The sequence below is a fragment of the Mustela putorius genome, unplaced genomic scaffold (assembly GCF_011764305.1).
Source record: "Mustela putorius furo isolate JIRA1106 unplaced genomic scaffold, ASM1176430v1.1 tig00000421_pilon_pilon_pilon, whole genome shotgun sequence".
In the NCBI taxonomy this organism is placed as follows: domain Eukaryota; kingdom Metazoa; phylum Chordata; class Mammalia; order Carnivora; family Mustelidae; genus Mustela; species Mustela putorius.
Genome location: NW_025421375.1, coordinates 6,525,184 through 6,549,132, shown reverse-complemented (window position 1 = coordinate 6,549,132; position 23,949 = coordinate 6,525,184). Strand labels below are relative to the sequence as shown.

General features: G+C 40.5%; 1 protein-coding gene across 1 annotated transcript in view; it reads left to right on the top strand.

Moving 5' to 3' along the window:
* The window catches only part of SAXO1 (stabilizer of axonemal microtubules 1), a 103,004-nt gene extending 80,063 nt beyond the window's left edge, over positions 1-22,941 (top strand). The window contains exons 3-4 of the mRNA XM_045079655.1: positions 4,885-5,087; positions 21,043-22,941. Of these exons, the coding sequence (XP_044935590.1) occupies positions 4,885-5,087; positions 21,043-22,046 (1,207 nt within the window). The 3' untranslated portion in view covers positions 22,047-22,941. The remainder of the gene's footprint in view (positions 1-4,884; positions 5,088-21,042) is intronic.
* The last annotated feature ends 1,008 nt before the right edge of the window (positions 22,942-23,949 follow it).

The window sequence follows — 23,949 nt, the reverse complement described above, 5'->3', positions numbered from 1 at the left end:
ACTGGAAGCTTTGGGAAAAACAAAGGTCCCACCACAAAATGGAAACTTACACAGAGGTTCATGCAGTACCAGTCCCTACTTCTGCCTGTTAGCTTTGCTCTAGCATATGCCTGTCTTGGTTGCTCTTCAGTGCTCATAGGTAGTTGTTCTTCATGTTTTTGTACAGAACTGATGTGAAGTGGTGACAGATGTTACCTTCAGCTCTAGTGAGCATTGAGGAGATGAGAGAGTATGGCAGGAGACGGATACTGGAGGCTGGTCCTTTAGAATCCTGTCTCACAGCCCAGACAAGGAAGGCTCAGTGTGTCCTTGCCAGGATCAGGGGCATGAATCAAGCCTTGTGAATCTGCCTCAGGATCTTTCTCAGTGTGCTGGGCTGGGCTCTCAGCCTCTCTAGTGGTTTTCTGAGAGGGTGCCTTTTAACCCTGGGGAATGTTAGAATTATGTGTGGAAGGTGTGAAATGAAATAAACTGACAAAGAGCCAAACCCTGTATTGGAGATTGCAAGAGAGGACAAAACATGAGGAGGAGAATCACAGAAATCAAGGAGAGTGTATGCAAAAGATGAGTCACAGTATGGATGCTTACAGGATGGTTCTAGAGAATAACGGCCTGAAGAGCAGTGACTGGACTTGAAAACCTGGTGGGACTTCAGGGGGCCTGGGCTAGAAGAAAGGGCTAGCAGAACCAAATTGAATGGTAGGGGGACTGTGAATGGGAGGTAAGGAAGGCAAGTCTGTGTGTAGGCAACCCTTTCTGGAAGAGAGAGAGGAGGGCAGTGGACTGTAATGAGCTGTATCACTTCAGTTTTTTCCTTTAAAGTTGGAAAAAATTGAAAAATGTTTATTGAGAGAAAGGAGCCAGTACGAGGAAACAGTTAGCTCACAGACTAGTATATGGACAAGATCATTTTTTAAAAAAATTATGTTCTGTTAGACACCACACAGTACATCATTAGTTTTTGATGTAGTGCTCCATGATTCATTGTTTGCAAATAACACCCAGTGCTCCATGCAATCTGTGCCCTCCTTAATACCCACCACCAAACTCACCAATCCTCCCACCTCCCTCTCTTCTAAAACCCTCAGTTTGTTTCCCAGAGTCCATAGTCTTTCATGGTTGATCTCCTGCTTCAATTCCCTCACCCTTCATTTTTCCCTTCCTTCTAATGTCCTCCATACTATTTCTTATGTCCTACAAATAAGTGAAACCATGTGATAATTGAGTTTCTCTGCTTGACTTATTCCACTTAGCATAATCTCCAGTCCCATCCATGTTGATGCAAAAGTTGGGTATTCATCCTTTCTGATGGCCGAGTAATATTCCATTGTGTATACGGACCATATCTTCTTTATTCATTTGTCTGTTGAATGGCATCTCGACTCTTTCCACAGTTTGACTATTGTGGACATTGCTACTATGAACATTGGGGTGCATGTGCCCCTTATTTTCACTACATCTGTATCTTTGGGGTAAATAACCAGTAGTGCAATTGCTGGGTTGTAGGGTAGCTCTATTTTTAATTTTTTGAGGAACTTCTGTACTGTTTTCCAAAGTGGCTGCACCAACTTGCATTCCCACCAACAGTGAGAAGGTTCCTTTTTTTCCACATCCTCTCCACCATCTGTTGTTTCTTGCCTTGTCAATTTTTGCCATTCTAACTGGTGTAAGGTGGTATATCAGTGTGGTTTTGATTTGAATTTCCCTGATGGCTAATGATGATGAACATTTTTCATGTGTCTGTTAGCCATTTATATGTCTTCTTTGGAGAAGTGTCTGCTCATGTCTTCTGCCCATTTTTTGACATGATTATCTGTGGGGTTGTTGTTGTTGTTGTTGTTGTTTTTTGGTGTTGAGTTTGAGAAGTTCTTTATAGATCTTTGATATTAGCCCTCTGTCTGTAGTGTCATTTGCAAACATCTTCTCCCATTCTGTGGGCTGCTTCTTTGTTTTGTTGACTGTTTCCTTTGCTGTGCAGAAATTTTTTATCTTGATGAAGTCCCGAAAGTTTGTTTTCACTTTTGTTTCCCTTGCCTTTGGAGACGTGTCTTGAAAGAATTTGCTGAGGCAGATGTTGAAGAGGTTCCTGCCTATGTTCTCCTCTAGGTTTTTGATGGATCCCTGTTTCATGTTGATGTCTTTCATCCATTTTGAGTTTATATTTGTATATGGTTTAAGAGACTGATTGAGTTTCATTCTTCTGTATATAGCTGTATGGACAGGTTCCTGAGAAGCAGGAGAATTATGATAAGGGGTGAAGAGATTGGCTTTGGGCAAGAGGAGAAACTCTTTTTAAAATGGATTCCATTTAATTGATGGATTAATTGGACATACTAACAAGTACTGAAGTTTTTGGGGATAAACAGTAGGTTAAAAAAAATAATTACATGGTCCTTCATCACTTTGAAAATCTCGATTTCCCACTTCCAGGACCCTTGTTGGCCCTTATGTTATTTCTTATTTTGTCAGTCTCTGGTCAAACATCTTTCTTTAGCTTTGTCTAATGACTGGAAGTCAAGTTTTTAGGACTTTTCCAGCAGGGCCACTTTAACCTTTGCTTAACTTGGAGTTTAACTCTTGGCCTTCCATACTATATAACTTTTATGGCTATGCACCTAAAAGAGACTTAACATCTTTGACCAATTTTTGTCTTGGTTCATAGTCACAAGGGGCACAGGCACTAGGTAGGGAGTATAACACAGGAAGAAGTTGGTGTGTTCTTTAAAAAAAAAAAAATTAAATTTGAGCAATTTCTGGGAAGAATAAAATTCTTTTCTCTTATAAGAGAAAAGCTTACAAGACCTTAAAAGCTGTAATATTATCTGAGATTGGGGATGTGTAATTATGTTGTGGTTAATGGTAGATTTCATTGAGTTTTCAACATAAAAACATAATGAGGAAACACATATATATTGATCAAATTCACTTTTTTTAAAATTTAAATTTAATTAGCCAGCATATAGTAAATCATTAGTTTCAGATGTAGTGTTCAATAATTCATCAGTTCCATGTAACACCCAACCTTGATCAAATTCACTCTTCAGCCCCAGTAAATACTTTTTGATGAGGTATAAATGAAATACACTTTAAACTTTATGACTCTTCAGAAGTAGATCACTCCTCTGCCTCCAAGTACTGCAAAGATCCTTTGCTTTGTTATTGCTGATCAGTAAATACAACCATGGGTGTACTTTCACAAAGAAACTTGAATTTTGTACCAGAGAAGGAGATTCAGTTAACATTTTCACTCCCTAAATATGATAAGCAAGGATTTTGCTGTATCAGTTTTTGTCTTTGAGTAACCAATTTCAGGATAGCCCATGAGCTGGTGAGTTTCGTTCTCATTTATCTGCTCTTTTCCTGTGGAAACAGCAGGAAAATTAAGCACGTTTTCATTGTCATTGAGTTTGGTGGTCCTTGAAGGAAGGTTCTCCCAGTCTCTCGGAGGGGGAAGTTGTTTCACTGGCTAAAATGACAGCAGAAGAGGATGTCTCTGTGCGAAGGGTGACAGAATATGGTGGGCCTGTGACTGGAAAGCGCTCCTGGCTGCTTTGGGGTTGGGGGTGCTCCATGGGGGATGCTCCATTCAGCTCTGTTCTTTGCTTGCCCTAGTTATATCTTGCTACTCCTTGGAAATGAAGAGGGCTGAATCCTTGGGTTGTCATCAACGAACATAGGTTTATATGGGCATGTGGCACCTCAGGCCATCACCACCCCTTTTTTGCAGTGAGGCGAGCTCATCTCCTCTTTGGCAGCACACAAGCTGATGATGGCCATTTTGCAGCTATGCAGCCTAGGGCCATACTTCCTGTTCCCTGCTGTAGTTGGCTAAGTATTAAACAGACATCAGCATGAGGCACTTGTACACTGAAAAGAGTAGAAATATGGAACTGACCCTTGGCTTCTTGTTTATCCTGTTCCCTCCATAAGCCCCAGTTTATACAGAGTCAGCTTCCAGATGCATCAGGTCACTCAGCTTCCTCTTGCTCTTTGCCAACATGGGGCCCTTGGGAAGGGAGCCCAAGTGGAAGACCCTGTAACTACTGCTGAGATAGATTTTTAAATCTACACAGAGGGAGGTACTGGGAGTTCAACTGAAGCATCTCCCATTTTCCCCTTAGAGCCCTAGAGAGACCAATTCTCCTGCTTCCTAACTCTCTCCTCCCACCCCACCAAGCACTTTCAGGCCCCAGTTTGTGTTTATTCACAACCATGTGTATAATTCATGCAAGACAGGTTACAGTGGAGCGTGTTACCTTTGTTATTCAAGCATGGCTCAGTAATGCTGCTCCATATTTTGGCCGGGAAGTAGGTTTTATTGGTGTTTGGGCCTGATGTTTTCCTGTCCGGAAACCTCCCCCTTCCCTTGGCGAGGTTGTTTTGGCAAGCACCACGAGGGAAAATCTCCCTTCCACTTGTCCAGTTGGATAAATGGATTCCAAGCAAAAAACAGGCTGTTGTATAAATCAGCAGCCCTTGGGGGGAAATGTTTGCTTAAAAGAGTTTGCCTTGAGCAGTGGGGAGTCAAGACTGCCCTGGCAGGCAGTGAAAGCCCCATCTGAGCTCTGGTTTGGCCAGGATCATTCCTGGTGTTGGTGCAGTTAGCATCTTGGCATTGCTGTAACTGAAGGATGTTCTGGGAAGGGAGTGCTTCCTGCCTCATTGAAGACCATCATGCTTGTTCTGACCTATTGTTTTTCATACTCCCTGAGATAATGGGAGCACTGATGCCAGGGAGCTGAGAAAGTGGGAAACAGAGGAGGAAGAGCAGTTAAGGGGATAGAGCAGCAGATGACTTTACAGCAAACATTTGTAGAATCGGGTAAATGGAAACCTTTAGGAACCTTCTCCTGGGTCAATGCCATATGCTTATTTTCCTTTTAGGAGAGATTTTGGGCCTCACAAAGTATTACCAGTGAAGATTTACCAGCCCGACCAGTTCGTCCCAAGTGAAGAGAACATGGATCTACTCACAACGTATAAACAGGATTATAACCCCTACCCTGTCTGCCGAATGGACCCCATCAAGCCTCGGGACAGTAAATACCCGTGTGGTGACAAGATGGAGTGTCTGCCTACTTACAAAGGTGGGAGAGTGCTGGAGGGGCAGGTTGGGGAAGGATAGGCTGAATCTGTAGGTAGGCCAGGAAATGGGTTTTACAGGTACACTCTTGGAGTGCAGGGGTCAGGGGAATTACATCCTGCAGGCCAAATCTGGTCCACAGCCTGTTTTTGTAGAGCTGGAGAGCCAAGAGTGACTTTTAAATTTTTGAATGATTAAAACAAATCAGACTATTATTTTAGGAAATGTGAAAATTACATGATGTTCAAACCCTGGCATTCATAAGTATATTTTGTTGGAGCGTGGCCACACTCATTTGTTTATGCATTATCTGTGGCTACCTTCTGTGCTATAGCGGTGAATCTGAGTGTTTGTGATGGAGACTGTATGGCCTGTAAAGCCCAAGACATTTAATATCTGGTCTTTTATAGAAAAGATGTGCCACCTCTTGCCATAACTTGTGATTAGAATTCTAGACTGAGGAAGCATTTCAAGTTTGTTAGGTTCCATTGCTGATTGAGTGATTGATTCATTCATCCATTTAAAAAAAATATGGAAACTTAATGTAAATACAGAAAAATGTACAAATCTTTATTATACAGGCCAATGATTTTTTAAAAAAGATTTTATTTTTCTTCCCCTCTCTCTCTGCCTGTCTCTCTGCCTACTTGTGATCTCTGTCTGTCAAATAAATAAAATCTTTAAAAAAATAAAAGATTTTATTTATTTATTTGATAGAGAGATAGTGAGAGAGGGAACACAAGCAGGGGGAGTGGGAGAGGGAGAAGCAGGCTTCCTGCTTGGGGCTTGATCCCAGAACCCTGGGACCATGACCTGAGCCAAAGGTAGATGCTTAATGACTGAGCCACCCAGGTGCCCCCAGACCAATGATTCTGGAGTGAACACATTCCTGTAAACAGTGCCCAGATCAAGAAATAGAACATTAATCCCACCTAGGATAGAACCATTATGCTGACTTTAAACACCATAAATTAGTTTTACTAGTTTTGTACTTCATATAAAAGGGATTCATTCTTTTTTTTTTTTTTTAAATTTATGTCCTTTTTTTAAGAGAGGGGGGTGGGGAGGGGCAGAGGGAGAGAATCTCTGACTCAGGGCTCCATCTCACGATCCTTGAGATCACGACCTGAGCTGAAACCAAGAGTTGGATGCTTAACCAGCTGAATCACCCAGGCGCCCCTGATTCATTGTTTATTGAGCATCTGTTCCATCCCAGGCATGGTTTCAGCAGCTGTGAAACAAGCATCATGACCTGCTCTGACTTAACAGTCCTGTAGGAGAGCTGGGATGTGGAGTGGTAGGGACGGTGAACATGGTGTGGTGGTCACTCTGTGGAGCACAAGCCACAGGCTCAGACCATGGAGATGGAGGCCAGTTCGTAATCCCTAACTCTTATGCTTGTGATGCATATGGGCACATGGTTGCCCCAGGAATAGATGTTCGACTGTTCATGTAACATCTTTGTGGGTCCCTAAATAACTGTGCTCTTAGACACTTTTATTTAGTCAATCGAAACATTTAGGCGAGCGGGGCTGGGGAGACTTGTGGGGATGTAGGAATCCTCCAGAAGCCCTTCTAGGGGTTCTACATCTATCATTTCAAAGGCACCATGCATGGCTTAGCTTCTCTGCTTCTTCCAAGAAGCTGGACTCTTGTCATTTTGCCACCTCATCTTTAGTATCATTCTCTTCCACTCTCACCTTCTGCCAGGCTGCATTTTGGACGTGGTCATACCCTGAAATGCCTCCTCCTTTTTGCACCCCAATATCCAGGGCTCCTAGCTTGATTTCTTAACTATTTCTTCCAGGAGAGTTTTGGCCTTATTGAGATCCCCTCTGCACTGGTGCCTTAACCTTCCATGTCCCCAACAGTCCCTCCTATGTTTGTGCCCTATGTAGCCTATTTTCTGGCACATTCTCTGGTATATCATTGCAGCCCTCTTTTCCTCCCTCTCCTGTCCTCCTGTTGCTTCCTGCCAGCAAAGCCCACATCCTGCCTTCTCCATGTCTACACTTGGGTATATACCAGAGCACATCTCCAAACTTACCTGCTTTTATCCATTTTCCACAGAAAAGAACCAGGGAGAGCTTTTAAAAATGGCGGTATGATCTGACCTCTTCTCTGTTGAAACTTTGCAAATACTGTGGTCCCTAGGATGAAATCCCAAATCTTTACCATCTCCTCTGGTACTTTGCAGATTTTGGAGCCTCCCCACCAGTGCCCCTCTGCTCTGGCCACAGGACCTTCTTTCAGTTCCTTTCCTGCATTTCTTTTCTGTCACAGGGCCTGTTGCACATGCTATTTCCTCTGTATAGAGCCCTCTACCCTTCCCTTGTCTAGCACTCATCCTTCAATGAGCAGCAGAAATATCACGCCCTTTGCAGCCTTTCTAGACCTTCCCCCGTACCAGACTATCTACATCTTATCAGATGCCCCGAGAGAGTCTTACAATCCTCTGTTTTGTCATTCATTGTGTAATTTTGTTTTGTTTTGTTTTGCTTAGCATTTGTCTTCTTGGCTAGGCCTTAGTCTCTAAGGTGGCAGGGATCTTTTTCAGCAATAAAGCAGGCACTGTAGTAGATGCTGTACAAAGAAGTCATGACAACCAGGTGCACGGTGAGGTGGCATTCTGGTTTTGGTAGGATTCCTCCATCTCCCTTTCCATCTAGTGCTTACAGAAGGCAAGAAAAGGGGTGCCATGGACCGTAAAAAGGTAAGAAGAAAGCACAAAACTAGAGTGAGCCCTTATTGCTGATGGGAGAAGGAGTAGGGACTCTGGTAGAGTATGTCCATCTGCAAACTCTCCTTTCTTTCACATGCTCCTTAGGGGGAGCATGAAAAATGTCTGTTTTTTTAGCGAGGAAATCAATGAATGAATCGTTGTTTATAAGGCTCCAGGTGACACAGTCTGGACTTAGATTTATTCAAATCCCCACCTAGTCCATTACTCTGTGGGTCCTTGCTTAGAGCAGGAGTGAAGCAGGACAGTTACTCTCCCTTGCAAAGCCTTGTGCATGAATGAGGGGGCCACACCCTTGCCTCATCACTTGGTGTATCACCTTTCCATGACTTGTCTCTTGTGGACATTTGCTTCCTTAGGAAATCCTTTTTTTCAAAATTTTTTAAAGATTTATTTATTTATTTATTTATTTGACAGAGATCATAAGTAGGCATAGAGGCAGGCAGAGAGAGAGGGGGAAGCAGGCTCCCTGCTGAGCAGAGAGCTCAATGTGGGGCTTGATCCCAGTACCCTGAGATCATGATCTGAACTGAAGGCAGAGGCCCAACCCACTGAGCCACCCAGGTGCTCAAGGAAGTCTTTTCCATAGCATCCTTCATAGTTTTATGGACATATATTGATTCTTCTCCCAAAGGAGAAGAACAAAACCAAAGTCCAAGGTCATTAAATGTGTGTATTTCAACGGGTGCCATCTATGTTATGTCTGTGTTCCATGTACTATAGCTCTACAAGAAAAATATGCAAACTTTTTTCTTCTATTATGGCCAGCACCTTTGGCGGAGTCCAGAAAACCACCATTAAATATGCTCCAGCAGCATTTGGTTGTAATTTTGACGTTTTCAAAACACTGCAATTGGGAAGATTGAAAGTGTAATTACTTGATGCTCAGCTTTAGGTTTAGCTAAGGATTTTTTTTTTTTCCTTAAAGACATATTACTGAATGCAATCCCTTCTAAAGAGATTCTTACCAATTACCCACATGACACCCTGGCCCTGAAGGGCTTTACTGATAGCTTTTCAGGCATGTATATAGTTTGTCATGTGGAATTTTGAGGTTTTTCAGGGTCCTATGCAGGCTTTTTTGTAATACATGTTGGGTGGAGGAAGTTAGAGGTTGGATAATAATGTGGTTTTGACTGTATTGTTGGGTGTCAGAAATCACATGAGGCAGTTTGCTGCCTAGGAACCTGTTTTCTTAACACCTCATCCATCACAGAAGAGGGCCAGAAAAACCCTCTCCTCCCCACCCCCACGCACCTTGAGGCAGTGTGTAGGCATCTACAGGTAGATGCCCCCATTTGAGTGGGGCCTGAAGTCTGAAAGGGAAACATGTGGTTTATATTCAGCAAGATGGTTCCCTCCAAGGCCCCTAATGCTTTCAAGATGCTGATAGAGCCATTAATGGCTCTCAGAGAAAGATTAGATTTTCAATTAAAATGAGGCAAATTTAAAAGAAAGAGTTGGTAGTATTATTGGCCTAAAATAAACTTAAGAGTATGCCTGGGGGTGGGATGTCCAGACTTCTGGAGGGTTGGAGTGAGGAGCTCAGTAAATCCTCTTCCTAAAAAGCAACAATAAACTGGACAAAACAATAAAAACCAACCATGTTAGGGCTCTGGAAATCAACTAAAGACACACAACAAGTCAAGAAGCATTTATTCAAGAAAAACTGCTAAGCCATCATTATAAAAGGTGGGAGTTTGTGGTTTTTTATCCTGGTGGTGCTTCCATCACCCTTCCTTCCAGGTTTAATCTATGTGGTGGTTCTGCCCAGGGTAGGCTGGGCTGTGAAGCCCAAAAGGTCTTCTGCCAGTCGGGGCTAACTTGTCTTGGAGTAGAATACATACCCACTGGGTTCAAAAAAACTCAGTGAGGACAGCTTCTGTAGCTAGTCAGGGGTTGCAGAATTAGTTGGGGTAAGCAGCAGAGCAGCCAGAAATCTAGTAAGGACATCCAGAGAATAGGAAAGGCCTTGATTAGCTCTTACGTGTGCCATATACAGAAGACTGTATATGGGCAAGGCAGTACGCAGGCTCAAGAGAGATAAGAGACAGGGCCTTCTTCTCTGGCTGAAGATGATGCCTGGTCCAGGTAGAGAGGAGATACAAGAAATCCCAGAAGAAATGAATAGTCAAGGCAGAGTTGTAAATGGTCTGATCTTTGACTGTGTTCCCTAACCCACACACAGATTCATTAGCAAAGGGTTGAAAGACTTACTGGCATAAGGTGTTTAAGCATAACTTTCGATAATCATTGGCTAATTACTAAACAATGCTAACACAGGGTGACTTTAAGGAATCTTGGCTTAAAAACAATTAGAAGAAGAAACTAAGCAAAACATCAGTGGCTACACTCTGCTGGGGACAAAAGACTCCATAGAATTACTGTAGGCAAGTCACTAAACAGCAAAAACAGCTTGCAGTGGAGTTGGCATTAGGAGTTGTTATAGCATATTATCTGAAATGCTGAGTTCTTAGCAAGAAAGTATAAGGTATAAAAAGGAACAGAGAAATGTAGTTCAGGGAGAAAAAGCAGTAAATAAAAACTACGTTTGGGGGTGCCTGTGTGGCTCAGTGGGTGAAGCTTCTGCCTTCAGCTCAGGTCATAATTTCAGGGTCCTGGGATCGAGCCCCATTATCAGGCTCTCTGCTGAGCAGGGAGTCTGCTTCCCCCTCTCTCTCTGCCTGCCTCTCTGCCTACTTGTGATCTCTGTCAAATAAATAAATAAAATATTTAAAACAAAACAAAAACTACATCTGAAGAGGCCTAGATATTAGATCTGGCAGACTATTTCAAAGTACTTATTATAAATATGTCCAAAGAACAACAGGAAACATGATTTATTTTTATTTCTTATTTATTTTTTTTAGAGAGAGCATGTGCACACCTGTGTAAGACTGAGTGGAGGGGTGGGGTTGGGGGTGGGGGGGGCGGAAGGAAGGGGGAGAGACTCTTAAGTAGGCACAGAGCTTACTGTGGGGCTTGATCTCACAACCCTGAGATTCAGACCTGAGCTAAAATCTAGAGTTAGATGCTTAGGGGTGCCTGGGTGGTTTGGTCAATTAAACAAGCATCTGCCTTCAGTTTGGGGCTTGATCCCGGAGTCCAGGGATTGAGCCCTGCATTGCTTCCTGCTCAGTGGGAAGTCTGCTTCTCCCTCTTGCTCTGATCCTCCCCCTGCTCATGCTCTGCCTCTCTCTCACTCTTTCTCTCAAATAAGTAAAATATTAAAAAAAAAATTGACACTTAACTGACTCAGCCACCCAGGCACCCCAGGAAATCGTGTTTGAAGATTATAATAGTTATAATAGTTTCTTATTAGAGAATACCAATAAAAGGAATCCGTAAAAATTAAATGAAAACATTGGAATTGAAAGGACAATAACAAAATAATTATAGTGTCTTAAATGTAGATTTAAATTGGCAGAAGGAAGAATCAGCGAAAATGGGGATAAATCAATAAATACTATCCAATCTGAAGAACAGGAAAGAAGGAAGAAAAATAGAAACTCAGAGTTGTGGTATATCATCAACTGTACAATGTACTCATGATGGGAACCCCAGAAGAAGAAAAAGGCGGAAGAAATATTAATCTACATATCCAAGAAGCATAGTCCAAATCGAATAAACAGAGATCCATATTTAGTCACATAATACTTAAACTGTTGGAAGCCAACGGCAAAGATTTGGAAAGAAGCAAAGGAGGAAAAAAAAACCCCCCCAAAAACTTACCACATACAGGGAAATGACAGTAACAACTAAGTTTTCATCAGAAACAATGGAGGACTGAGGGCAGAAAGATGACCTAGTCAAAGTACTGAAAAATCTGTCAACCAAGGATTCTATAACTGGCAAAAGATCATGTTAAGAGAAAATAAGGACATTCCAAGATGAAAACTAGCTAACTTTCCTTATAGGAAATAAAAAAGTCCTTTGGACTGGATTAATACTGAACAGTAATACAAATCCACATAAGGAAATAAAGTGCATTGATAAAAAGGTAATTATGTAGGTAATGTCTACTCTGTTCTATTTTAAAAAAACAACCAATAATCATAAAACTGTAAGGATTGTACCAGGAATGCAAGGTTGTTTGCATTCAGAAATAAGAAAGTAAATCAAAAATAAATTAATATGCCACATTAGTAAAGTAAAAGACAAAACCACATGATTAGAGACACAGAGAAGACATTTGACAATATCTGATCATCATAAAAGCTGTCAACAAGCTAGCATTAGAAGGGAACTTCCTCAGCCTGCTAAAGAGTATCCACAGAGAGCCCTATAGCTAATATCACACAATGCAGAAAGACTGAATGCTTTGTGCCCTAAGATTGGGAACCAGTCTAGTTGTTTGCTCCTACCCCTTCCATTGAACATTGTTCTGGAGGTTATAGCCAGTACGTAGTGCAAGAAGAATAAGCAAATGCATCTAAATTAGGAAGACACAAAACTCTCTTATTCTCAGACAACATAATCCTGTGTGCAGATAATCCTAGGGGATTATCTGATATCCTGTGTGCAGATCATCCTAAGGGATTATCACTAGAATGAATACATAAATTCAGCCAAGTATATATAATGTATTTCTATATATTAACATTGACAATTGGAAAATGAAATTAAGAAAAAGTTCTCCTCAATAGCTTCAAAATTAATAAAATATTTGGGATAATTTTTTGAGAAAGACCTTTAAGACATGTACACTGAACTTCAAAAACAGTGCTGAGAGAAATATGTAAATAGATGGTGAGATAATCCATGTACATGGGTTAGAAGATACAATGCTTAATAAGCTAGAGTTGCTCCCCAATTGATCTAAAGATTCAATGCTGTTCCTATCAAAGTCCCAACAGACTGCTTTTTCCCCCAGAAATTGTCAAGCTGATCCTGAATTTTATATATCAAATTGAAATGAACTAGAATGGCTAAAATTTTGTCATTTTGAAAAATGATGCTGGAAAAATTGAAGATCTGTATGCAAAAAGATGAACTTAGGTCTTTACCTTACATCATACTAAAAAATCAGAAAAGATCAGAGACCTAGATGTAAGATGTAAAACTATAAATCTTTTAGGCCAAGACATAGGAAAAAAATTTCATCTTATAAAAATTTAAAACTTCTGTGTGCTTCAAAAGAATTATTAAGAAAATGAGACCATAACTGATAAATGGGAAAAAATAGTTACAAATCACTTATCTGGTATAAGACTTGTATCTGGAATGTGCAGATAACTTATAACTTGATAGTAAGATGATAAACAATTTAAAAAATGGGCAAATGACTTGAAGACATTTTACCAAAAAGGACGTCTGAATGGCTAATAAGCACATGCAGAGGTATTCAACACTGTTTGTTACTATTAAAATTTGAAAAATATCAATTGAAGTATACAGTTGACATATAACAAATTTATAATCAATTATATATGTTATAAAATGCTCATCATGGTAAGTATATTACAACATTATGGACTATAGTCCCTATGCTATACTTTTCATCCCTGTGACTTACAACCAGAAGTTTGTATTTCTTATCTCCTTCACCCATTTGGCCCAACTCCCACTACCCTTTTGACAAACACCAGTTCTCTCAATTTTAGAGTCTGGTTTTGCTGTTCATTTTGTTTTTTAGTTTCCACATACATGCAAAATCATATGGTATTGATCTTTCTCTCTCTGACTTATCACTTAGTGTAATAACCTCTAGGTCATCCATTTTGTCATGCATGGCAAAATGTCATACTTTTTATGGGTAATACTCCATTGTGTATAAATACACATTTTTATCCATTCATCTGTAAGTGGACACTTGGGTTGTTTCCATATCTTGACTATGGTAAGTAATGCTGCAACAAAATATGGATTCATATCTTTTCAAATTCATGTTTTTCTTTTCTTTCTTTCTTTTTTTTTTGTTTAAAGATTTTATTTATTCATATGATAGAGCATAAGCATAGGGAGCAGGGAGGGAGAGGGAGAAGCAGGTTCCCTGCTGAGCAGAGAGCTTGATGTGGGATCAATCCCATGACCCCAGGATCATGACCTGAGCTGAAGCCAGATGCTTAACATACTGAGCCACCCAGGTGTCCCAGTGTTTTTATATTCTTTGGGCAAATATCCAGTAGTGGAATTATTGACTCATATGCTATTTGTATACAAAATTTTTGAGGAACCTCCATAGTGTTTTCCACAGTGGCTGTACCACTTTACTTAGTTCCCACCAACAGTGTATGAGGCCTTCCTTTTCTTTATATCCTACCAAACATTTGGTTTTTCTTGTATTTTTGAAACTAGCCATTCTGACCGGTTTGAGGTAATATCTTATTTTGGTTTTAATTTGCATTTCCCTAAAGATTAATGATGTTGAGCAACTTTTCATGTAACGGTTGGCCATCTGTATGTCTTCTTTGGAAAACTGTCTATTAAGATTCTCTGCCCATTTTTTTTTTATTAATTTCTTTTCAGCATAACAGAATTCATTGTTTATACACCACACCCAGTGCTCCATACCCGTTTTTTAAATTGAATTTTTTTTTCTTTTGCTATTGAGTTTATTGAGTCGTAGGAGTTCTTTATTTATTTTGGATAGTAGCCCCTTATCAAATATATGATTTGCAAATATTTTCTCCCAATCAGTATGTCACCTTTTCCTCTTATTGATGGCTTCCTTTGCTGCACAAAAGCTTTTTAGTTTGAGGTAGTCCCAATAGTTTTTCTTTTTTTTAAAGATTTTATTTGATAGTGCACAAGTAGGCAGAGTGGCGGGCAGAGGGAGAGGGAGAAGCAGGCTCTTGACTGAGCAGGGAGCTTTATGTGGGGCTCAATCTCAGGACTCTGGGATCATGACCCCGAGCCTAAGGCAGATGCTTAACTGACTGAGCCACCCAGGGGCCCAACACCTTCCCCATGGTTTTTTAAAAATTTTGTTTCCTTTGCCTGAGGAAACAGATCCAGAAAATCATCCTAAATTTGTCCAAGAGGTTACTGCCTATATTTTGGAAGTTTTATGGTTTGAGGTGTCACGTTTTGGCCTTTAATGTATTTTGATTTATTTTTGTATGTGGTTTTAGAAAGTGGTCCAGTTTCATTCTTTTGCATGTAGCTATCCTGTTTTTTTCCAGCAGCATTTATTGAGGAGAGTGTCTTTTTCCCATTGCATATTCTTGTTTCCTTTGTCAGAGATTAATTGATCATATATGTATATGTCTATTTCTGTCTGAATTTTGTCCATTGATCTGTAAGTCTGTTTTTGTGCCAGTACCATACTGTTTTGATTACTATAACTGTGTGTAGTATATCTTCAAATCTGGGATTGGGACACCTCTATTCCTTCTCAAGATTGGTTTGGCTCTTTGGGTTTGTATTGTGGTTGTCTACAAATTGTTTTTTTAGTTCTGTGAAAAATGCTATTGGTATTTTGATAGGAATTGCACTGAATCTGTAGATTGCTTTAGGTAATATGGACATCTTAACAATATTAATTCTTCTAACCCATGGAATATCTTTCCATTTGTATCATTAATTTCTTTCATCAGGGTTTTATAGTTTTCAGAGTACAGGTCTTTTCTTCCTTAGTTAAGTTCCTAGGTATTTTATTCTTTTTGGCACACTTGTAAATAAAATTATTTTTTCTTTTTGCTACTTAAAAGATTTTATTTTTTTGAAAGAGAGAGAATGAGTGATGGGGAGGGGCAGAGGGTGAAAAAGAGAGAAGCAGACTCCCTGCTGGGAGCCCCGTGCAGGGCTAGATCTCGGGACCCTGGGATCATGACCTGAGCCAAAAGCAGACACATAACTGAATGACCCATGCACCCCTTTTTGTTATTTTCTTATTTCTGTATAGAAACACAACTGATTTCTGTGTATTAATTTTGTATTCTACAACTTTACTGAATTCATCTATTCTAGTAGTTTTTTGCTGGAATCTTCAGGGTTCTCTATGTTTAGTATTATGTCATCTGCAAGTAGTGACAACTTAACTTCTTTCTTGCTAATTTAGATAACTTTTATTTTTTCTCTTGTCTGATTGCTGGGGCTTCGGCTTGCAGCATGTTGAATAAAAGTGGAAAGAATGGACATACTTGTTTCATTCCTGATCTTAGAGGAAAAGCTCTCAGTTTTTCATCAGTGAGGATGGTATTAACTATGGGTTTTTCATATGTAGCTTTTATTATGTTGAAATATGTTCCCTCTAAACCCATTTTGTTGAGATATTTTTAAATTGTGAAGGGATATTGAATTTTGTTGAATGCTTTTTTTTTTTTTAACATCTCTTGAGAGGATTATATGGTTTTTATTCTTTTTGTTGATGTTGCGCTTCTGTTGAGTGATTTATGAATATTGAATCATCCTTGCATCCTTGGAATACATCCCAGCTGATCATGGTGAATGATCCTTTTAATGTATTTTTGAATGTGGTTTGCTTATATTTTGTTGTCCTCAACATCCTTATGTTCATCAGGGCTATTGGCCTGTAGTTCTCTTTTTTCATAGTGTCTTTTTCTGTTTTTTTGTATCAGGGTAATGCCTCATAGAATGCATTTGGAGGCTTTCGTTCCTCTTCTGTTCTTTTGTGGAATAGTTTAGAGGAAAATAGGTATTAATCTTCTTAAACTGTTTGGTGGAATTCACTTGTGAATCTGTCTGGTGGTCCCGGACTCTAATGATTGCCATTTCATTAATTGTTTTCTGGTTGTTTTTGTTGTTTTTAGTTTTTCTCTGTTACTTTCTTTTTTCCTTGTAGTTTGTTCTCTTTCCTGGTGGCTTTATGGCTTTCTTTCTTTAATGCTATACTTGGATTCCTTTCTCTTTATTTTTTGTGTATTACAAGTTTTTGGTTTATGGTTACCATTGGGTCACATACAATCTCCTATGTGTATGGCAGTCAATAGGTCTATTTTAAGTTGGTGATTGCTTAAGTTTAAATACATTCTAAAAGCACGAATTTTTTCCTCCCCATCTACATTTTGTGTACCTGATGTTGTATTTTACTTCTTTTTGTGTATTTCTTGACTACTTTTTGTAGATATAACTGGTCTTACTACTTTTGTGTTTCAACCTCCATACTGGCATCATAAGTGATTACTACTTTTACTGTATGTTTTCTTTTACTTATGAAATATTATCCTTTCATATTTTCTTCTAGTTGTGGCAGTTTCTTTCCATTTAAAGAAGTCACTTCAACATTTCTAATAAGGCTAGTTTACTGGTGATGAACTCTTAACTTCCATTTGGGAAATCCTTTCTCTCCTCCAGTTCTGAATGAGAGCCTTGCTGGGTAGAGTGTTCTTGGTTGTAGGTTTTTTTTTTCTTCCTTTCAGTATCTTGAATATATCATGCCACTCTAGCCTTCAGACTTTCTGCTAAAAAACAGCTCACAACCTTATAGCATTTCCTTTGTATGTAACTGTTTTCTCCTCCTGCTCTTAAGATTCTCTTTATCCTTAATCGTTGTAACTTTAATTATTATATGTATTGTATGTATGTATGTAATTATTGTATGTAGGTGTGGATGTCTTTAGATTCATCCTGTTAGGGGCTCTCTGTGCCTCCTGGACCTTGGATGTCTCTTTTATTTCCTAGGTTAGAAATTTCTTCAAATAGTTTTTCTGGTGAAAAAATAATGAATACTGTTTTTCTGAAAATAAATTAATTTAATTAAAAAAAAAGCATTAGGAAGAGGAAAAAAAAATGCTGGTCATGACACATCATAATAAAGGCACAACGAGAAATTGTGGGAAAAAAAATAGGTTTTCTGTCCCCATATGTCTCTCCTTCTCCTGGGACCTCTGTAGTGTAAATGTTATTATGTTTGGTGATGTTGCAGATGTCCCTTAACCTATCCTCATTTTTAGATATTTTCTTTTCTCTTTGATGTTTGCGTTGATTGCTTTCATTATCCTGTCTTCCAGATTATTGACCCATTCTTCTGTATCTCTAATCTGTATCTCTAATCTGCTCTTGATTCCCGTGTGGTATATTTTTAATTTCAGTTATATATTCAGTTTGACTGTTCTTTTTTGTATATTCTGTCTTTTTGTTGAAGTTCTCACTGCAAACTCTTCTTTAGGGTCCAGTGAATGTCTTTATGACTTTTACTTTGAATTCTCTATCTAGCATAGGGCTTATCTCCATTTTGTTCAGCTCTTTTTTTTTCTTTTTTGTGTTTTTTTTAAAAAAATTAATTTATTTATTTTCAGCATAACAGTATTCATTTTTTCACCACACCCAGTGCTCCATGCAATCCGTGCCCTCTATAATACCCACCACCTGGTACCCCAACCTCCCACCTCCCCCCGCCACTTCAAACCCCTCAGATTGTTTTTCAGAGTCCATAGTCTCTCATGATTCACCTCCCCTTCCAATTTACCCCAACTCCCTTCTCTCTAATTCCCCATGTCTTCCATGCTATTTGTTATGCTCCACAAATAAGTGAAACCATATGATAATTGACTCTCTCTGCTTGACTTATTTCACTCAGCATAATCTCTTCAAGTCCCGTCCATGTTGCTACAAAAGTTGGGTATTCATCCTTTCTGATGGAGGCATAATACTCCATAGTGTATATGGACCACATTTTCCTTATCCATTCGTCTGTTGAAGGGCATCTTGGTTCTTTTCCATAGTTTGGTGACCGTGGCCATTGCTGCTATCTATAAACATTGGGGTACAGATGGCCCTTCTTTTCATGACATCTATATTTTTGGGGTAAATACCCAGGAGTGCAATTGCAGGGTCATAGGGAAGTTTGGGAATATTCCTGTGTCTGCTCCTTTTCTTTAACTCTGTGTTTCTTTTTATTGCCATCATGAGTTATAGGGGGAAATGTAAAGTAAACTGTGGTGGCATACTAGTAAGCACCAACTATAGTGTCTATAATTTAAAAACAAATGTTGGTGAAGGTGTGGAGGAATTAGAACTTTCACAACTTGCTGGTGAGAAGGTAAAATGGTACATCCACTAGGGAAAGTTTGTACTATCTTAAAAAGCTAAACGTAGATATACCATATAACCTAGCCATTCTGCTCTCAGTATCTACCTAAGAGAAATGAAATATATACCCATACAAAGACCATGAATGTTTATAGCAGAAATTTTCCTAATAGCTAACAAGTAGAAACAACCCAAATATTCATCAGTCAATGAATGGAAAGGGTAATACTATTCAGTAGTAAAAGGAGTGAACTGATACATGCTGCAACAGGGATGGATCTCAAGGTACTGTCCAATTTAGTTTATATAAGATGATCAGAAAAGGCAGATCTATAGAGACCAAGAGCAGATAGAATGGTTGACTGGTAATGGGAGTGAAGATCAATTGCAGATGGGCTTGATCTATATTTTTATAGATCAAGATTTTTAGATTTATAAAATCTAATTTATAAAATCTAGATTTAGATTTATAGATTTTTATAGATTTATAGTAGAATTGTTCTGTAACTGAGTTTTTGTGATGGTTGCACAACTCTGTAAACATTATTCCATAATTTAAAAAGGTAAGATGGTGCATTTTGTGTTATAAAGATTTTATTTCAGTAAAAATGTTTTTAAGAAGTGTGCCTATGGACTCCACTGGTATTGGCCCTATATAACCAAGACTCCTCAGAAGCTGTTTTTGTTCCTAACTCTTTGTAAAGCTGTAAGTAGGAGAATTCCCTGTGGATTCAGAAGGTTCACTAGGATTTCATACTGGTTAGTTTAGATCTGGTAGTTGATGGACACAGTGGAGACAATGTAGGACTTGGGTGGGAGCCCAGTATTATGACAAGAGTGGAAGCACTATCAAGGTGTTTGAATGGTATGGTTTGCTGCCCTATTCTTCTCATTTAGATTTCAGTGTCAAATATGCCCCTAGGATTTATGGGGAAGTTACTTTAAAAGCATCCTAGAGTATGATTTGAGGACAAAACTTGCTCCTCAGTATGCATGGAGGCCATTTTTAGGGCCTATTTTCTTCGGGTGCAGTCCTCTCATTATCATGGCCATGCCAGTCCCATAGCAAAGGTTCCTCTTGAGACCGACATGCCCTAGATATGGTTGACCTATGCTTTTCATTCTTCAAATATTCTGAAATTCTCCTTCTTCTGCAAATATTCCCTGGTTATTTTTCATTTTCCTTTAACCTTCATTCTCTCTAGATATATTGTGCTCCTAGCCATAATAGAGGCTGTAGGAAGAACATGATATTGGAGTCAACTATGTCGTTTAAATTCCAACTCTTAATTCCCTAGCCATGTGACCTTTAGAAAAGTTTCTTAGCCACTCTGAATCCTGCTTTTGGAAATCTGTAAAATAGAGGTAATTACACCCATATAAAGCGTGAGTGTAAGATGAAACAAGGTTATGCATGGAAATTCCTGAGTGTAGTTAGCTGGTGCATAGTTAGTGTTCCTCGATTGTCAGAACCAGGTAGTAGAGTGGGTCCAGAGCTGGATTCTGGATCTGGGTTTGCAGCCATGCTTTTTCACGTTTAGGCAAGTGACCTTGGGCAAGTTTCCTAAGTTCTCGGTGCCTCTGTTTCTACATCTATAAAACAGGCATATTGAAAGCACCCATCTGATTAGGACTGTCTGAAGATTAAAAGAGTTAATATAGAAAGTATTTAGAATATTGCCTATCACATGATAAACTCTATGCATGTGGCATCTGCTGTTCTCTCTCCAGCCAATACAATGCCTTTATTCTCTTGAGGCAGCATATTTGATTTATGTGGATTACATGTGTGGGTTAAAGGGATGTAATCATGATCACCCCATGGATGAGAAGGGAGGTCTGCTTGGTCTGGCTGGTGGCCCACCAGTGGTGGGCTGTGAATCCCCTATCTCACTACACCCTGCATATCTTTCCACTCTGTGCTAATTCAGAGAGGGCCCCTTCCCCATAGAGGAATAGAACCATTCTTCGATCAAGGTACGCCAGTGCACTCCTCAGCTGGAATCAAATTCTAGATCCTCCCACAGCTGTGGACTCTCTAAAATCCCTGCATGTAGCATTGTGGGTTATGATGAGACTCCTGTCAATTCATCTGTTCTGCATAGTAACTTCCAAATACCGTAAAGTTGAAATATTAAACCCTTGGTTGACGTAGTAGAAGAGATCTGTTCTCCTCTTCCCTTGTCTCATTGGAGACCGGTTTAAGGCTTTGAGGCCCCTTAGAATACATGCAAGTTAAGTGGACTTGATTGATAAGTAGTCACCACTACTGTTTTATTTTCAGCTGATTACTTACCATGGAACCAACCAAGACGAGAGCTCCTGCGTCCAGAACACCACTACCGGCCAGTATCGACCCGGTTTGATAGTAGAACTACACACCAGGATGACTATTCTGTAAAGAGCCGAGTGAACACCTTGAGTTGTAAGCCTCTGGCTGTGCCCAAGCTCTGTAACATCCCCCTGGAGGATCTGACTAACTACAAGATGAGCTACGTGGCCCACCCAATGGAGAAGCGCTTTGTGTACGAAGCGGAGAAGTTCAGACCCTGTGAAATCCCCTTTGAAAGCCTTACCACCCACAAGGAATCCTACCGGGGCCTGAGGGGAGAGCCAGCCAAGAGCTTGAAACCTGCGACCAGGCCCTGTGGTTTTGACATGCCTTTCTCTAACACCACTGAGTTTCGAGATAAATACCAAGCTTGGCCAACGCCCCAGATGTTCTCCAAAGTTCCTGTCACCTATGTCCCTCCTGAAGAAAAGATGGACCTTCTGACCACAGTGCAGGCCCATTACACATACCCTAAGGGTGCCCCAGCTCAGTTGTGCCGACCAGTGCTCTCAGTCAAGAAGTGTGGTCACTTCGAAGGCTCCTCTACTACCAAGGACGACTATAAGCAGTGGCCTAGCATGCGCCCAGAGCTAGTCAAGCCCGTTCCCCAGCTGAACATTCCCACCGAGCCCTTGGATTGTCTGACCACGACTCGGGCCCATTATGTGCCCCACCCACCCATTAATACCAAAAGCTGTAAACCTCCCTGGGCCGGCCCACAAGGAAATATCCCTGTGGAGGGCCAGACCACATACAGCATCAGCTTTACTCCTAAGGATATGGGCAGGTGCCCGGCCTCATATGCTGAGCCCCCTGGCTACATCTTTGAGGAAACAGATGCTTTGGGGCACAGGATATATAGGCCAGTGTCCCAGACAGGCTCTCCACAGAGCAGCCGTCTTTCTGTAGGTGATTCGGAAAACCCCAACCAGCAGGAGTTGGCAGTGTCAGCCTGATTTAAAAAAAAAAAAAAAAAAAAAAAAAAAAAATCATTCCTTAGAAATTGCACAATACTTTTAAAAGCAGATGATTGAGAGTTATTCATTGGCCAAAAAAGAATTCCCCAAAATGAAAAAAAAAAAGTTCATCATTTTCCAGGACACTTGAATAAAATGAGAATCGCTTGACTCAAGGAAAATGACATTTAATCACTGGCTAAGTATTCCCCTTAACCCTCCCTCTGCTGCCTCTCCCACTTGGGTCCCTTACCATGTGCTGATGGAATCAAAGCTGGTCTCAAGGGCTTTTCTCTGAACCAGAAATCTTTTCTGAATTTAATCATTGTATGACTTGACATTGCAATTAACTCTTGCCAAGTATGAAGTGCTGAAGAATAAACTTTTTTTGGGGGGAATGAAATGAATCTGCAGGTCTATAAGTTCACCCCTACTTGCTGTCTATGCAGAGAATGGGCTGTGTTCCTTGGGCCTTTGGGGAGATTTCAGACTATGGCCCCCATTGTACTCCAGTACTGATGGGTGTACTTTGAACTCCATCTGGAATTCTGTGTTCTCTCTCTCGGCCCAGGGCTCCTTTACAGGACATCTTTCTACCATCTCATGCCATGACAAACTGGCAAGAATAGTGCTGTCCGAATGGGGCCTGGGTGATTTTAGGCACAGGGAGTGGAGAGGGGAGAAAGGTATCCTATGGCAGTCCCAGGGGAGCGTGGACCTGCCAGGTCTCTCTTATCCCCAAACCAGTGTTGGCCCTGATTCCAGGACAAGGGGGAGGCAAAGGGACCCTTGACAACTGGGTAGTTGTCAGGCTTCCTCTGGGCTGTGAGCAGAAACTGTGAGCTCTTTAAAGTGCTTGGAGCTTATGCTGGGCATGTTCTTGGAAGCCTTGATCTGCTTTTCATAGGATAACAGCTGTGACAAGACTTGTGACAAAGCTTGACATAGTGATGAATTGGACCCTGCCCTAAAGGGCTGGAGGTTTCTCTTTTGGGTCAAATGCTTGATACTAAGGCTAAGTAATTTGGTGATTTAAAAAAAATTTTTTTTTAATTGGAAAGAATTGAAGAAAGATTTTGTCCAGGAGGGCCTATGCCGGGGTCAGGTGGGCTCACGGTGTGGGTGAACCTCACTCAGAGTGATGCAGGCTGACACCTGGGACACTCACTTCCTTTCTGAGGTCACAGAACCCTAAATCTTCTACACAGAACAGTGTTTGGAGGAGGAAATTTCAGCTCAGGTCTGGAGACCTGGGTTTAGGTTCAGTGCCTGGTTCATGGGTGAGACACCTGTATCTTTTATCTGGGGTCCCATCTTTCCAAGGCTGTCGCTCACCTGGCCCAGACCTTTCAGGTCCCCATGCCTTGCAGCCTCACTGTGAGTTTGGTTTGTATCACTGGGTTGGGATCAAAATCCTTAAATCCTCTTGTTGCTTATATGGGGTTTGAATACCTGCCTCTCTGGGGTAGAGGCTCAGGGAGTTAATGGGCCTTGCCCAAGGCCACACAGCATGGGGGCACCAAGGTCAAGATTGGAACCCAGCCATCTGATTCCACAGCCAGTGTTCTTCCCACAGGGTCAAGTACCTCCTATCTGCTGTGTCCCAGTTCGCATGGCTCCACAAGCACATCAATCCACACTTTCTCTGTCTGAGTTCCTCCCTGGAGTGCATTAAGCTAAAGGAGATCACTAGGAGGGTAGGTTTTATTACCTTCATTTTGTAACTTTGACAAATCAGAGAAATATTGGCAGTTGACTTGAAAAGCCACGTAGTGCTAGATGCTTATAAAAATGCAACAATCTCTTAGGCTCTAGTAGTTGGCCTCCCCTGTTATTGTTTCCCCAGAGAAGAATTTAAAATTCTTTTATCTGTTTCTGCTAGTGTCTTCCTTAATGTTCATAA